General features: G+C 44.4%; 1 protein-coding gene across 1 annotated transcript in view; it reads right to left on the reverse strand.

The window, feature by feature from the left end:
- LOC106818607 overlaps positions 1 to 12,527 on the reverse strand; it is a 23,442-nt gene extending 10,915 nt beyond the window's left edge. Inside the window, exon 1 of the mRNA XM_014823300.1 lies at positions 12,460 to 12,527. Within this exon, the coding sequence (XP_014678786.1) occupies positions 12,460 to 12,527 (68 nt within the window). The remainder of the gene's footprint in view (positions 1 to 12,459) is intronic.
- Positions 12,528 to 17,870: the final 5,343 nt, after the last annotated feature.

Genomic DNA, 17,870 nt, shown 5'->3' on the forward strand with positions numbered 1-17,870 from the left:
TTCGCACGAGCAACGCTCCCCTACTGGATTGATAGTGAGATAGGCCGTGCAGAAGACGTACGATTAAGCGTTCGTGCGAGTGAACGTTAACACTATGCTAGTGAGCACAGTGGGAGCCAACTTAAATAGAATATCAATTTCTGGTATAGCTTCAGAATATGAAGATATTGATAACACCTCTCGTAGATCCTAACAATTTAATATAGGCATTAATTATATAGGCAACTCTCCGCAAACATTGAATCATTGTTAGAACTAAATAAAAAACCCAGTGAGAAACAGCGTTAAATCGAAGTTTAACACTACAAAAATTTCAGAAAGGTTATGGTATAAGTGCTATAAACAAAAATTACAAAGCTGAGTGGTTAATTGTAAAATATGTTGTGGTGGTGTCTTTCCTATCCATAAATCGAACTAGTTGACACCGATAAAGTGGGGCACGAGCACCCGGACAGCCAGTACGGATAAGTAAATATCTACCGCTATTGAAGCCATGAGTGGTAATGCAGACTGACGTTTACAGTCAAGCCGAGGATCACTTCAAATTGCATGCGAGCTAGCACTCCAGGAGAGAGAGTGCACAGGTACATACGGCCCGTCCGTCCGTATTCTCACTACATTGCACACACCGCGGGCCAGATAGCCCTCGCACACCCTGCCCTGCAGCAGCACGTGTGCATAGCCAACACGTTCATAGCAGACTGGTACCCCGTGGCCCGGCTTGGCGCGTTCGCCAGCACCCTCCTGCAGGAACAGGTCCGGCTATATGGACTGTCGCTAAACACTGATCGATGGTTAGATGTAGGGGGTGTGGAACTCGTCGACGACCGGGTCGCACCGAGTCTACAACACGTACTAAGCTGGGTACCATTGATAGTGCGTCGTCCGATCGACTATACCTGGTATGGTATCGGTACATGCGCGCGTGCAGTGTATAATTAAAACGTGCATTGCAATATTCGAACTCTTAACGGCTACAGTGTTTAGGTATAATATTCAGTCAGTTGAAAGAAAGTGCGCCCGATATCATCACGAAATACAGCAATCGTCATTCACAGTCAACGCCAGATTTGAAATCATGCGAGCGAGATTCAGGAGAACATAGGGCTAACAAAGAATGGGCTCGAGTTCCCATATTTATAGTTATACAGAATACATTACGACTATAGTAACGCACGCGGAGCAATACCTACTTAAGACATACGTTGTCACCTGTTCTAATTGCCGGGCTAGGTGGACATGAAATACACACGCGTTTCAGAATCTGGATTCATCCGTGCTACGGGGATGCAGATTACTTTTGACAGTGATCTGGGGATCGCGTGAGTTCACGGGTTTTGACAGTCAAGGGGTCATTTGTGATCGATACTATATATGTGAATTCGTTGAGAATTGGGGGGGTATAGATGATGATTATAGGGTGATTAATATATTAAGTAGTATATAGAGAGTATAATAATAGTATGATAGTGCGTTAACAGAGTAGGTAGCCGTTGAAGAGCCTGCTGCGTAGTGCGCGTCTCATAAATCGTGAGAGAGGGTGCTGAATTGAAGTATGCTCACGTAGGGAATAATGTTGAGGTTATTGCATACCTATCAGCATCATTCAAACTTGGCAGGGGATATGGCTAGAACTCCGGAACATCCAGACTCCTCGCTGATGGAGTATGATAGTTGCGGCTGCGTTTGTGTGCCATAGTATCTTATAAAGCCGCATCGCATCTGCGCACGCCTGTTAACCTGAAGTCGAAGTAGGCATTCATGGTGTGTGTGAGATTAGTTGACACGTGATCATATTGCTTGCTCACCGTCGGGCACACGCAGGTGTTCTCTCACCATGGTTGGCTGATCATCGAAGTGAGGCGAGTGAGTGAGTATCGATGGTTGAGCTGGCTCGAGTGCATTAGTGAGCTGAGGTGAGGAGTGAGGGTTGAGTGAGTGAGTGAGTGGGAATGGGTGGATGGGTGAGCTAAGTAAGGTGAGTGGAGTTGGTGCAGTGGAGTGAGTCTGTTCGTAAAGAGAAGTAACGCTGGCCGGAGTACGTACCACGCTGGCGGTAATCTTCCGTGGTTTCCGCGCCATAAGTAGTCAAGACAGCATCGGCACGCTCATTAATCATTCAATTCATTGTGCGAGTGTGGATTGTTATTTGCAGTATTACATTTAACTTATTAACTTGGGAATGTCCATTGAATATTTATCCATTATCATTACATGGATATTTCAATTCCAGCATTATTGGGATACTTTATATCATTCATCTGAGCTCATTTTCAATCTTCATTTGAATCATTTATCATTCATTATTGAATACATTTATATTCAATTCAGTTGGATTATGCTCTGGACATTGTACATGATCTATGGTGTGTATGTCCTGTTTTATTACGATTATTCTGATGCCGTGACTCGACATCGATTGATGCCATCAATCGCGTGATGCGTCGATCTAGTGCCGTGATCGATGATTCCATGTATTCCGATTAGATCAATCAATTGATTAGCAGTGCGAGCTATTCCGATTCAGCATGTATTGCAACGGCATCGATATTGATTTCGCCGATTCGGATCCATTCGTTCAGGATCGATGATCTCGATCATCATTCTCACGATCGCCCCAGGCGCCCGTGTAACCGAGGGGGGGGGGTTCCAGGCCGTTCGGAGCCCAGTCGGATTGGGCGTTCGTAGTTTTTGTCGTTCTGTCGGTGTCTAGTCCGTTGCTTTTTTCATGGTATTGTTTTGGTCTGTGTTCTTAATTTTTATCCACATCGTTCCTAAGATTTTTGTGGATTTGTTTTTTGTGAGACATACCTTTTTTGTTTGTGTGTTTGGTTCTTCCTGTCGCGCAGACCATTGCGGGGTTCTATTGAAGCGACCTCTCTTCGCATCTCGCCCCGTTGGTCGGTTAGCTCTTCCCTTCTTACCACCAATCACCATGCCAGACTGCTCATCAGTTCCTTTCCATCCTGTCGATGGTGCCCGCATTCGTCCCTCGGTCCAGGAATCTTAGGGCATTCCGTTCCCGCGCCCTAGCTTGTTCATGTTTCTGGCGACGCTTCTCTGCGTGAATGGGCCCCGGTGCAAGTATTCCTGAGTCCTGCATATGACTGTTATGTTAATCCCATGATAATCCCCCCCATCGTGCTTTGCAGATGTTGTCAGTCGAAGTCGAATCCGCACCCCCGAGTCCGAGTCCGCGTACCGCGTCGATCCGCACCCCTGAGTCCCGAGTCCGGTCGCGTCCGAAGTCCCACACACCGGTGCCCTCCCAGCTCAGTTTTGCGATAGGGCCTTGGGCGGGCAGGACGGTCCATCGCACACGTGCATTGTGACGTCGAGTGCTCACATCGTCAGCACCGCACCACCAGACGAACCCGTCCTACGCAACGGTCGTCCAGTCACCCGGATCCATTCTGTGTGGTTTATGAGACACACAACGCTTTTTGACCCACAATGAGGAGTGCTGGTAACCTTCGAGAAGTGGGCGAAGCACAAGATGTACACGCAGGGCGAGTGACAGCAGATTCAGGGAAGAATCTTATCCGAGGCGCCATTTTCAAGACCTTAGCAGATAGGGCCGTGTGATCACGACACCTGGAGTTTTAACAGTTTGAACTTCTTGTCTGGCCGTGTTACTATATTTAACACAGTTTGTACCTACTGTATGAGTGCATACGGGGCCTCGAGCCGCGCCTCGACCCGATGTCCTCGAGTCGCGATCAAATTGACATCTCCGCACGGCCAGCACGACAGCCCGGACCAGGACGGTCATCGAAGTCCGACACACTGTGTGTTCAACTGTTTGTGTATGACACACAATCTGCATACCATTCTCTCAGCTTTGCACACCGGCTAACTGACATCTTTACACGTGCGCCACACGTTCTTACACAGTACACCCCTGGCGTACTTCAGTAATGACGTGAGCTGGCAGCCAGGCATAGGTTACTATTCAGGAGCTTAATGAATACTTGCCCCTATTTTGTCATTATACGGCTCCTGCTATTACTGCTAACGTGCGTGACTATGCGCACACTTTGCTGGCGACGCGGCTCACCACAGGCAAGGCTGCTGTACTCGTACTGTCACCTATCCTGGGCGGCTGCGTGTCTAGTTACCGCACGCAAGTGGTGTTGCATGACTGTGTGAAAAGTCGGTCTAATCGGAACTGTGTCGCGTAAATGGCTACTAAAATTAATGCGAAAGAGACCGACTGCCTTCTTATCAAAAGGTAACTTGAGTCAAAAAGTATGACCTTATCTCAAAAAAAATTGAGTACTGAACTAATGAATGCGCCAAGCTGAACCTGTTGGCCCTGGAAAATAATTCTCAACAACGATTACCTTTAGTTACTTCATGGGGCTTTGAAAAATCCATATCTAATTATATAGAGCAATTTGCGTGATAGGTCATTGGTTACAAGTATCTGCTGAAACAGCACCAGCAAGAGTTTCAACTAGACAAGAGGGCAGCTTAACGGAGAATGCATGACCTCCGCCAGAATGTATATGGTTTGCGTAAATAACCCAGGGCGCCACGGCGATTTCGCCCTCGGCGCAGCCCAAATAGCCTAAAATCGAAAACCCAAGTTCTGGGGAATCATTTTCGTTCAGCGTCGCCCTCATCTCTTGCTAAGAAAATTTCCACGAAATCTTCTGGTTTACTAGATCAGCGATAGGAATTAACATGTTTGTCCATCATTTCGGAGAGCTTTTCCGTTTTACAGGAAATTAATCTAGATCTAACAGCTATTGTAAATATCACGGCTCAGTGCATAGTGGAAGGGAAGAAGTAATCGGCTTTGCTGACTATCGTTTAAAGCGCGCTGTAAATGAATCGAACCATGTTCTAATGGCACACTGCTTCAGTATCGATATATAGTGCTTCGCCGAGTACGGTTTGTAAAAGGTGTATATTATTCGCACCAGCAGCCGCGCGGCCTCAGTACAGGTGGGTCGAGGTACAAATTATCGAGAACTGGTACCCCAGGTCGATACCTCCGGACCTTAGTTACTCCGATGGGTATCGAGTAATGAGTAATCGATCTGGAGACGAGTACAGTCGATGAAATTAAGCATACAGGATACAAAATTACAAATATTACAACAGTATAATAAATCATAGACACGGAAATTATTATAACAATATCATACGCACAACATATCACCATAATGGTCTAATATAATTCAAATGTATAAAATGTGTATCATGGCATTCAGTTCAACGTCAACAAAAGAGTAGCCCCTAACAACAACAAACATAGCGCCCAACAAAAGTCCAAAATAGCTCCCAAGGCGTCTAATCAAGAAGTAGCCTTAAAAAATAAAATGAATTCCACCCTGCCATGTAACATATGTATGTTTTACGACTGGCTCGCTGTCGCCGGCTCGCTGGTGGGCGCTCTGACGACTCGCCTGCTGCTGACATCGCACGCTCGCTGATGGCCTGCTGCGATCGACCGCGCTACGTCGCGCTGCGCGGACTGGCGGACCCACACCGAACGCACGAGAACCCCGATCACATTACCTCCCCTCCAACTCCTTGGGGGAGGTAGATTATTGAAGTCTTCAAAAAAAAAAATACAATACATTAAATACCATGATATGTTTAAATTGCTCTAGATAAATTTCTAAAAATCTGACAGACAACTGTAAAACATGTTTAAACTAAACGAGCATGTGTATGATACCATTGTGTATAATGGAATAATCTATACTAACGGAGAGAAGGCGGTTAAGAGTTAAATAAGGTCACAAAGTGTGTGTGTGCGTGTGTGTGTGTGTGTGTCATCGTGCCTTATGTGTGATGCGTTGGGTGGGTGGGGGGGGCTGGTCAAAACCAATCTGGACAGACGAGTAATATGGTATATATATAAGTACAAATATGCCTCCATTCACACTGAAAGCAGAACATATTGTTGGAACTACCTTACCAATATTGCACATGCTTTTCGCACATCTAAATAATGCATTTTGAAGTGAAATGTGCATAAATTTCATTGAATAATTTAATTTCTTTTAGGTTTTGTATTTTTACCCGAGTCTCTGATCATCTTCAAATTTTCGCTGAAGGTGGCTTATCCGTAAAGCGAAGACCCATCGTTTTTGGTGTGGGCGGAGTCATCGTTGCGCATTGGTAACAACATCTTGTGGAAATATTGTAGAACCTGTAACCTTGGCTGGCGTTTTACGGCGGTATTGTCATGGAATTTGGCCACTAGGGCAGATATAAGATTGTCCTTATATATATAGTATATATATCTATATATATATGTATATACTTGTCCTGTGTAGCCAATTTTAGTGACAATCGCCTAAAAACTGCAGAAGTTACAGTTTAAATATTTTGTGACCAAAAAATGTTGATTACCATGGCAACCGATGGCTCGCACAGCCAAAACGATGGCGTCTTCGCTTTATGATAACGCACGCTTCATGCGAATTTGAAGACTTGATTGTGAACTGCAGCCGGTAGAGCGCTCAAGGAATCTCTGCGGCGGCGGCGGCGGATCGACGATGCCGAAATCCATCAATAAAGTTACAGCTGTATGGAATCGCCCAGATATGGTTCTAAATGGCTGTCCCACATCTTGGCCATGGCGACAGCTTCCAGCAATTATCTGCTGGAATGAGTAGCGATATGGGTAATTTGCATTCACTGGAAGGACAGGATCTAGTCCACATGTGTTTGTCGTACATATCCTCTGTTTGTTACATGATCAAGTAAGTGTATTCCGTACTTGAGAAAATATCCCTCTAATCGGCAAAAGTTCATTCAGGTACAAACTTAGCAGTCTGTCATAACGACATTGTTATCGTCTCATCACCCTTTATATTGTTTACTGCGCCATCTGCAAAATAGAAACGCTTTGGCTGTCCCATGTACGGCAGTCCAGTGATGGGGATCTTCTTGAAAGAGGAACACAAATTTGAGAGCATGTAATCGGGTGCCTTTGATTCATTAGTAATATATCTAAAATCTTCCAATCCGCCCAAATATTTCATTGTGGCATTGCCTATAGCTGCTAAACTATCTCCGTTACGGCCGACCAGGGAATTCTGGTAAATGTCGCAATAAAAATCTTGAGGGGATATGCCGGCAACACTCACATTAAAAATTACCCAACTCACACTACACAAAAGATTTGTCCATCATTTAAAATCGCTCGTGGAAGTTAAACATACCAGCTAATTACTGAAATTACCAATCGATTTTACTTTAGCGCATCTGACTAAGATCACGTAACTGATCAATTTATTTAGTAGCCCTACATGGTAATGCATGTGTATGTGCCTTGACATGTTGAATTTCATAAAAGTATGTACAAAATATACACGTAAAAATTTCACGGATTTATTGCCAATCACGCTCTCAGTTTGAGTTGTAGAATCATAGCTGCATTAAAATATTTGCCAAAATAACATGATTTTTGCGCTTAATTCACACCTTTCACGCTATACATCATCGACGACTCGTGTATCAGACAGGGGAGGGTAACTGATTGAGTGATCCGATGATAATCATATTCATTCATACAGGGATCAACTCACCATTTCCCCGGATGCTTCTAACAGCATATACCATTAAAGCATGATCTCCTCCTCTGCCTCTCTCGCTTATTTGACCCTTCACACTGTGGACTGGGGGTGAAGAGAGCGACCCATGTCTGTTGGCGGGGAGCTCAGTAATCCCTTCATCATTACAGGCAGGCATGCTTGGATGTCTGCGAATCATTGGTTAAACATCTTAAACATGTAGCCCTGCTAATGAAATAGAAAATGTGGAATTATGATTCAGCAGACTTTCAGTAATAAGTAACATATATATTAGGCTCTGGAATGCATTTGACAGAAAATTAATTCAATCAGTGCAAGCCCAGACAGTAATTTTGAGTAATTCGACAGATTAAAGTTTACCTTCATCTCAACTGTTGTATTCTGCACTGCAGCGACAAATCACGTCGCTTTATCCAGGATGGAGTGATAAGTCAGAGTTTGTCCTGTAGCGACAACACTTTGAATAGCCGATGGTCATGCGTCGTTCCAGGTGCTGTTCTATAATTGACCAAATTCTCCTCATTTTCATGTTGGCAATCTGGAAAAAAAATAGGTCTGTGATGGAAACAAATATATCTGTTAAAGAAGTGCAAAATCATTGGGCCTATAAGGGACAGTGTCTAGTGGTACTGTCGGGCTCACGGTCCAGACGTCCTGGTTTCATCCGGCAAAAAATGTTCTGTCGACCGATTCTTATAAAGACAAGGTTCTTATATTCCCCATTGCTTCTCTCCACTCAGGAGTATTTCTTAAATTTAAATTTTACACTCCCGCCTCCCAGCAGAAAATGAAAGCTTCCATCCACCACCAACCACCTGGAGAATTAGCGGCTGGAACAGAGTTCCTGAAGGAAAAATAATAAGTCTGGTTCAGTACTACAAACTTACTGTTAGCAAATGTTCTTGACGTCTCAGATACATCTTCAATGCTCAAGATCCTCTGACAGATGGCCAGATTACAGAATATGATTCTGCAGATTTGGCCTGAAGAACAGAGTGGACTTTGGCCACTCGTTCATGATTCGAGAGTGCTATTAAGCTGCCAACTACCTGTAGTGGCTGTTTAGAGAGTGGCAGCACGTTTGACTGAAGGTATCAGGTCTGTCATCATGCCGATGGGACTTTCTGATTGACCTGCAAAAGATAAATCCCAATGCTATCAAAACTGTCCCTAAAATTACTATTGTAAAATAATGAGGGCTCAAATTAAGGTCATATAATCAGGCATTGGTGCTGCGAGATCTGGAATATAAATAATTAAAGTTTCATGATAATATGTTGATTATGGTGGGTGTAATAATGGCATGGTAACACATAACTGAGTTTTGTCCACAAGACATTCACGCTTATATACAGCTGAACGATTATCGGCTGAACCGTTCATCTCTAACGATTATGCTAACCCCGGCAGATACATCTTAAAGTGGAAAGTGTTAGTGACCAAGCAACAATTGACACCTGATTATATAGGCAGACATTGGGATAAATGCATATAATATCTTTTGTTAATAACTGAAACACAGGGTCGGTGAAAAAATTCTCTAGTGTGGGCCACCCTCCGATCAGAACAGCAGGCTCCGTCGACGAAAGAGTTAATCTGTTATGATGAGTTGTTTTAAAGATGTGTGGGTAGGAATTGTTCTGCAGGGCGTCCTGAACGCATCAGTCAATAATGTGCTCTTACGGCCGGACAGCAAAAGTTAATGCTTTATGATCCCAGGACTCTCAAGGTTAGATGGCTGTTAACTCACTGAAAAAAAATGGGCAATGAAGATTGTAATGCTCTTCGAGAAAAAAATTCTGAAAACATTGGCATTTTATGCTGACCAGTATTAAAAATCGTCATTCCCATCGATAGCATAGTTTGTGCAATTGAATTATTCAACTGTAAAATCAGCTATATTATTTAGGAGTGGAGAGTATTTTTATAACATATTTTGTATAGGTTGAGTTATTACTAATAATGTCAGGGTTCTTGTTAACTTTGACAAAGACGGTAATTTGACCGCGCGGCGGCCAAACAACGCGGCGCCCGCGGCGCCGGAAGTGAATAGCAAAGGAGGGTAGCTGGTTTGATTGGCGGTCCGGCACGGCGGTAGCGCGTGGAGCGGCGAGCGCGAAGCTCTAGGCGGGTCGCGATGAGGGAAGCGAGCACCCCGGAAAAATTTCCTTGATTTTGAACTCACAAATGAGCCTATGTTGATGGGTATGGCGTTGCTAGAATTTGGTAGTTTTAGATAGGAAATATCCGTATTAAGGTTGAAGGTATCATAATTATATAAAAAGAAAAACCGCCCGTGCATAGCGAGAGTTAGTCCTTGCGGTTCGGAAGTATTAAAATAAACTTCGTTTTCAAATAGTGGCTAAATATTTACACAGGCTTTAGTGGGAGTTTGTTCTCTCAAATTTGAATAGCCGGTAACAAAATGCGCGATAGGCCGTAAATAATAACCGTTAAAAATAAGACCGTTACACCAAGCAATCACCTACTTGTTACCCCGGCCTACTCTAACCAAACCCTGCTAGACTACGTTTAGTGTTAACATGCTGTTTATGTTGAGCAGCTAGAAATATCTGCATCTCTTGTCGTCATCATCAATCACATAATCATTCTCTCATCAGGATCGGTTCAGGTCTATAAAGTTTACTGAATATGCAATGTGTGTATCTAAAGCAGTGAAAAAAATTCCTCCAAACACGAAATGTACCCCAAACATTAAACTGTTTAGCATGACCCTTTATAGACATCTCGACATCAAGTCAATAGTTCCCCAGCACACATACAGCACATAGCTGAAAGGAGTGTCAGACGAGCAAAATGGGTCGTATTTCAGAATACATCTCCTATCAATACTAATACCAGGTCCCGTACTGGGAGAAAACTGAAAGTCCATGATTTTGAATTAATGTTCTGATGTGTGTGGGGTGGGGGAGGGTGATTTAACTGTGCAGACAATCATACTTTTTCATATTTAACACTATATTGAGGAATAAAAACATATTAATAGCATTGAATACCTGTATGAAGTCGTCGCGGCCAAGTAGTGGCCTCTCGATCCGATCGGAATTACATTGGTATGTAATATGTCGGAGTAGTCCTGCGTATGATCACAAGATACAAATTGGGGGCAGGATGCAACAGCTGTCCAAGGAGACATGCATTGTGTGATGAATATATTGAGTAATATGATCAGAAGAGAATTGAGGGAGATGGCATTCATTAACCTAATTACAAAACAGATTGCAATACTCAATCAATATGTAGGATCATCGACACTCAGTAGATGTGGCCACATGCTGCATGTCAGTATGACGGAACTTCAGAGCTGAACATCTGGGTTGGTCCTCGCAAGGAACAAAATAAATAAGACTATTTCCACATCAAGTCCTCATAAAGGTCTTTCAAAATTCAACAAGTGCGCGCGGAGCGACAGCGCTCATACCTAACCGTCTACTGCGGTGACCTCCTGTGTGGAGTGGTGGGATTCTAGTAAACCTGGTTTAGTCCGCAATGTTTTCACAATACACGCCGATAACAGTGAATGCACAGGGATGGTATCAGAACATTCTCAAAGGAATGTTCGTTGGGATCGTATGCAAAGTTGGCCACGCAGCTGGGCCGTACGTTTAATGTCCTTCAGATTAAAGATGGAAGCTCCCCTCGTGACGTAGTAGCGATAACTATTTGCAAGACAGAATAGGTAAGCACTCATCCATTTACCTACGAAAGCCTAACAGGGCTCAATAGAGAGCTGCACCTGTAACCAAATTAAGCAGGGCAAAAACTAGACAGTACACCACAACATTGCACTGCAGTCGCGCTGGCAGTGGCATACGTTACATGTAAATACTGACAGTACAGAATGCCATAGAAATTATATCGATTTTAAGGAGCATAAACTTCTTCAACCAAATTTAGCTTTTTTGAAATTCATGTGACATTGTAAGCTCATACATCCAGGCATGTATAGATTCTACTAGCAAACCCAGGCAGTGAATTATTTGCTAACAGCCCGTAAACATCCATGTTTACCTCCTCTTGAGGCAAAAGGTTATCCGAAAACTTACTCGTTCGCATGTCACGCAGAAGGGTACATTTCATGGTCCTGTCAATAAAGCATAAAAATCTGAGGTCACCGCTGAAACAAACAAGTTTTTCAACTCGCTCCGTCAGACATGGTCTCAGAAAATGTCTAAAATCTCCCTGTGCCATCGACCTGTGACTCCAATTCGAGAACAGTGATGGGTTTTCTAACCATGATCTAACCCCGACTAACACAACGAGCCTGAGGTCGAGCCGTTTAGATTTGTGCCGGCATTCTGGCATTTCCGTCCCTATACCTTAAGTTAATGAGTGAAATGTTCCCCTTCTTTTCACCTCTTGACATTTGACCTTTGACCCCCAGCTTCGACATCCCAACTCGTTTTCGGATTACCCCCCCACGTCCCGAATATCGTGACCGTACGTCGAGCGGTTAAGATTTGTGCCCAACTGTTGACGGACGGACGGACGCACGGACGGACGGACGGACGGACGGACGATCATGCGATTCTACAAGCTGCATCTGACTACGTCAGATGAGCTAATAAATATGAGCTGCAGTTTCAATGTGGTTTATTAACCCTGAATATGTAAATTTGTGTCACTGATTTGACTAGGAAAAAAGAAGAAAAAAAAACAGACGGTGAAGAAATAATACACCTTTCTATGAAATATATTATATGTACTGATGTTGCAACTACTAGTAATAGTCCACTACTAGTCTTTGACCACTATTTTATTGACTACTGCTAAGTTTGCAATGCTATGTATGGCAATTATGAGTATGCCTGCACCTTACCATTCATTTTTATTCAAGGCATGTGATTATACACACTGCTATATATACCTGTATTAACTGTACGTGGACAGCTCCTTGGCCTGCAGCAATTTTGACTGCTGCTCCAGTCCATGTATCGAGGGTGGCCACATCCCGAATCCTTTTCCCGTCTGCTCGTACGAATTTGAAGCTGGTCATTGAAATTTTCCATTCTGGCTTCACCGAGTCAATGATGGCCACTATGGTGTGCCGCATCATGTCCTCGGAATCCCCAGTAGTAAAGCTTATCTGAAATTACCCGAAATAAAAACATATTATGGGGAGTGTTAGAGAAATTAATTAGATTTGTACTCTACCCATAAATCAATTAAAGACTAGAGGTATTCTATTACTGGTGGCCAGATTTGGTACCAGGTACTGATGGATGACCCACATAACGTTAAAGGCATAATAGGTCTATTGATTATGCAATTTTAACGAATGCTAGAGTAACTGGCACCTTGTGTAGTTAACAAGTACATTACCTTAAATAGACAAACGCGTATTAGTTTGTCCAATATCACTGCTAGTTACTCAGTCCTTGTGTTTTAAGGTGCGCGAGCGCGATCGCGCGCCATCGCGCGCCTCGATTGATCACGAGAAGTGCGAAAAAACGCGCACCTAAGCATTATCAAAACGCACACCTTTTTTTCTTCTTCTTTTTTTCATTATTTTTTTTTCATTAATTCAACTTATAAACGCGAAGATAAACGCAAATGGTTGTAAACATCACAGACATTGCCGGAAGTCGGTTCACATGTTTATAACGACAGTCGCAAAGAGCTCTAGAAGTAGAATGACGAATGTGATTGGTTGTATTTTTAGATAAAGTATAATAGTCTACTTTGAAAAATTGAGTGTTGTTCCTTTGTGACTAAACATGCTAAATGTGTGATTCAAGTTATCCACATGTCCAAGAACTGATATTTTGTTAGATGAAAAAAAATCACCTAAAAAATGTCAAAATTAATAGTACAAATGCAGAGCTAATTTTTAGCCCAAAATGCTGGAAATGGTACACACCACGTGTACTTGCACAAGTAGCGCACGCACGCACCCACGCACGCACGCACGCAACGGTGTAGGTCGTTGCACACACGAAACAACACCCGCACGGCATCACCACTGTAGCGTTCACACACCACGCAGCAACACGCAGCGTGTACGTTGCACACGCACGCCATTTGCACAAGCACGTGTAACGGCAGTGGCAGCGGACGCACGCATGCACGGCACGTGTAGGTAAGCACACGCACCGCATCGCAACTGAAACGCATCGTTACCGTGCATCACGGCACGCACCGCACGCACGCACCACGATGTTACGGTGCACATCGGGCAGCCAGTGAATAAAATATACACCAGGGCAGGGCGAATCCTTAAGCCGCGGCCCGATAATGCCATATACAACAGGTCCCCTGTAGTAATTTGCCAGATGAGATTTTTCAAATGCAAACCAAATGTTTAGCGTGCTACATTTTCTTGGCACGCAATGCTTGAAAATAGACCACCCCGAAAACAATATAATTTTAAATTTTTTTCACCTGACATGCCACGCACTAATGTGTATGCGTGTGGCACACAGACCCGCAAACTCACCATGCAAACAGACAACGTGTAAGTGCACACCGCACGCACCACGGGCACAAACGACGTGTGTAATATGGAGGCAACGCACGCACGCACAGGCACCACAAAGTGCTGGAGTCTGTACTCACGCGCACGCATCCGAAGGGCACACCGAACGTTTCACTATACACACGCCAAAGCGCACACAGGCATGCAGGCATAATAAAAAAATCGGAGTAAATATTATCGCCATCTGGTGTGTCGATGTAGACGCTACATAATACTCTAAAAACTCGAGTAAGTTCGTCGTGTAGTACAGCTATAGTGGTTATGTGACGCAGCATCTGGCTAAGCAAGGTGTTGTGGCAGAGAATCTGGTTGTCCCGGTAAAATCTGTTTGGCCTATCGTAGAGCGGCTCCTCACTCGCATCAGCTCTCTCTGGTCCCCCCCCTTCGTGTGGTGCATTGGTCCAGATGGCGTATCAAACAACTAATCAGCTCACGTAAAAATGGGCACTCTCTGCATGGGTGTGTAATTCTTGGTATTCAACGGGCAGCAATAAATTAACCGTGGTTGCTAATGAATCGAGTACCCCACATTGTCTTCACATTTCGAACACTAGGTGTATCGGTTTGATCGACAAAATATATTAAATACTGTAAGTGCGGGTCTCTTCCCATGTTAGGCTGTGGCCCAACGGTTAAGTTTCGGCGATCCCCACATAGGAGGCAAGCTAGTTTTGGGGCCGCTCAAGCATTCACAGCCTACACATCACGAGCGTCCGTAATTTGTAGGTCATTAGGGAGCAACATCAGAGCTACTTAGGCCAACTGTTTGAGGCGTATGCATGTTACTCGTACTATTGCGTCTAGCGTGCCAGCTGAAGAACGCAGGCGTGCCAGCAGCACGAGAGCTTGGCAAATACCTGGTATTGCCAACGTAATAAGGGGCTGGCAGATGATCTCCGAGTGGGCCAGAGATACTGGGCAATGAACGTATGATAAAACTACGGACCTCGTGATAAAGGTAAAAGCCAGAATTAGGATATAACTTTTATCGGGGCTGTCCTTTATAAAAGTCTCGTGGGTGTCCGTGCAAGTATTTCGTTCACGTGGGTTCTCGCAAAAACCGTTTTAAAACGTGTTTACACGGCAATTTCAGTAGTGTAGAAATGAACTTAACATTTCTGTAGCGCAGGTTCGTACGATTCGTCAAAATTGGGTCTAAATATCCGTTTTCACATATTTATATGTTGCTTGTAATCTTCATAGATCTTCCGTATATATATTTCATTATTCGCCAAGATTAAATTAACTCATAACGTACGGAAAGACGCAGCTCAACGCACAAGAAATGCGAAATCACTGATTCAATGTAGAGGCATTGCTGTAAGCGAGGCAAGAGCATCGTCGCGAAAAAAGTGCAGCCACTATCAAACCTGTATCACACACCGCCCGCTTCGCGGCAGCTTTTTTGAATAATGGTGCACAACCGATTTTGGACTGCAGAATTTCAAGTTTCGACATTTCTATGTAACCAGGCACGTGATAATTAGGACAAACTAAATACCCGATTTGGCTATAAGGTAATGTACTTATTAACTACACAAGGTGCCAGTTACTCTAGCATTCATTAAAATTGCATAATCAATTGACCTATTATGCCTTTAAACATATTAAATCTAAAGTGCACAACTAGGCTTTGTACCGAACATATAGATCTGCCATTACATATGGTTACATTTGGATGAGCGGTTTTGTCATTATAGCCTAACTTGGCTGGTCGGCTGGATCTACAGATGGAAGCAAAGACGGCTTGTAATACTATACCCCATTGCAGGGGATAATAAAAAAAGTTCAACCTGTCCAAAGACAACCACCGCTGTTAATAGTGAATTGTTGCTGGCCCACACATAATTACATTTCAGAACTCTTATCAGTTTCGAATGATATATATACAGTACTGTACCTGTCCATCAATCAGTATCGTGCCATCCCTCTTGGTCTCCTTTTCTATGCCATCAAATGGTCGGAGAATGACCAACCTTCTCACTACATTCACGAAACTGCTACCTGCCGGCCCTTTACTCTTCTTTCTTGCAGAACGTGAAGGTGTGCGATGGTAAGTCACGTGCCCAGGGAATCCTGAAGAACTGCTAGCCATGCTGGATGGGGCAGGTCTCTGCTCATAGGGTCGGAACGTGCGCTGCACTTCTGCAGCTATCTCAGCTGTATTGCTTCTCTGCATTGTTATAGAAGCATCTCTGACATGTGATGCATGTCCAGCTGGAACTGTACACAAAAAAAGTTTTATGATACATCATAAGTAGGCTATTTTAAAATCCAGGGAGGAGACCTGCTTTGCTACTTTGTAAGTTTTGTAAATTTTGGGGCCCCTGCCAAACTGCAATGTCAGTGTATAACTCTACAAATACCTTGGTAAAATGTTACGCCTCACCTGACACGAAGCTTTCATTGGCTCCAGCAATTACTAACACATCATCTTCCCTGAAATATGTTTTGAAATTGAAATTACATGAAGATACATCAAACGGTTCCAGGGTTATTAAGGTTTGAAAAAGCGTTTCGGACAGACGACGGACGGACGGACAGGATGTGATGGGTACACATAAAATTTAAAAAGCACCAACCAACCATTCACTAGGCCTATAAACTTCAAACACAAGAGTACTTTAGTACATCGTGATACCATACCTGATTACATCGATGTCATCTATGACATGCCCCAATTCTGAATAGACAGTGTGGGCCATGATGCCCAATGTTGAAGAAGCCATCTCTAAGAGGCCAACTAGTGTCACTGGGCAGTTTATCACCTGCAAATAAAATAAAGTGTCATGAACATTTGACAGTGGCAGTGGCAGGGCCCACCAGAGCATAATCCAGTGCCTATACCCTGTCCACAATTTTTTGGGGGGTTTTATCTCTAACGACGGTTCATCAAATTTGGGCAGAATTGGGTAAAAATGCCGCCCCTACCAAGGTTGTTTGATTTAAATCAACAATAAAATTCAAATATATCATCTTAGTGTCTGGGGCATTTTATATTCTCTGACTGAATGGTGGAGAAGGAGGACGGGGAGGAGGGGGAGAAGCTGGTAGAGAAGGAGGAGGGGGAGAAGGAAGAAGCTGGTGGAGAAGGAGGAAGCTACGACCAGCTTCTCCCCTCCTCCTCCTCCACCAGCTCCCTTCTCCCCTCCTTCTCTCCTTCCTCTTTCTCCACCAGCTTCTCCCCCTCCTCCACCACCTTCTCCCTTCTCCCCCTCCTTCACCACCTTCTCCCTTCTCCCCCTCCTCCTTCTCCACCAGCTTCTCCCCTCCTCCACCACCTTCTCTCTTTTCCCCCTCCTTCTCCACCAGCTTCTCCCCCTCTTCCTTCTCCAACACCTTCTCCCTTCTCCCCTCCTCCTTCTCCACCAGCTTCTCCCCTCCTCCACCACCTTCTCTCTTCTCCCCCTCCTTCTCCACCAGCTTCTCCCCTCCTCCTTCTCCAACACCTTCTCCCTTCTCCCCTCCTCCTTCTCCACCAGCTTCTCCCCTCCTCCTCCACCACCTCCTCCCTTCTCCCCCTCCTCCTTCTCCACCAGCTTCTCCCCCTCCTCCTCCACCACCTTCTCTACCACCTTCTTCTCCAACACCTTCTCCCTTCTCCCCTCCTCCTTCTCCACCAGCTTCTCCCCTCCTCCTCCACCAGCTTCTCCCTTCTCCCACTCCTCCTTCTCCACCAGCTTCTCCCCCTCCTCCTCCACCAGCTTCTCCCTTCTCCTCCTTCTCCACCAGCTTCTCCCCCTCCTTCTTCTCCATCAGCTTCTCCACCAGCTTCTCCCCCTCCTTCTTCTCCATCAGCTTCTCCCCCTCCTCCTTCT

Source organism: Priapulus caudatus, unplaced genomic scaffold, assembly GCF_000485595.1.
Source record: "Priapulus caudatus unplaced genomic scaffold, Priapulus_caudatus-5.0.1 Scaffold2371, whole genome shotgun sequence".
Classification (NCBI taxonomy): Eukaryota; Metazoa; Priapulida; class Priapulimorpha; order Priapulimorphida; family Priapulidae; genus Priapulus; species Priapulus caudatus.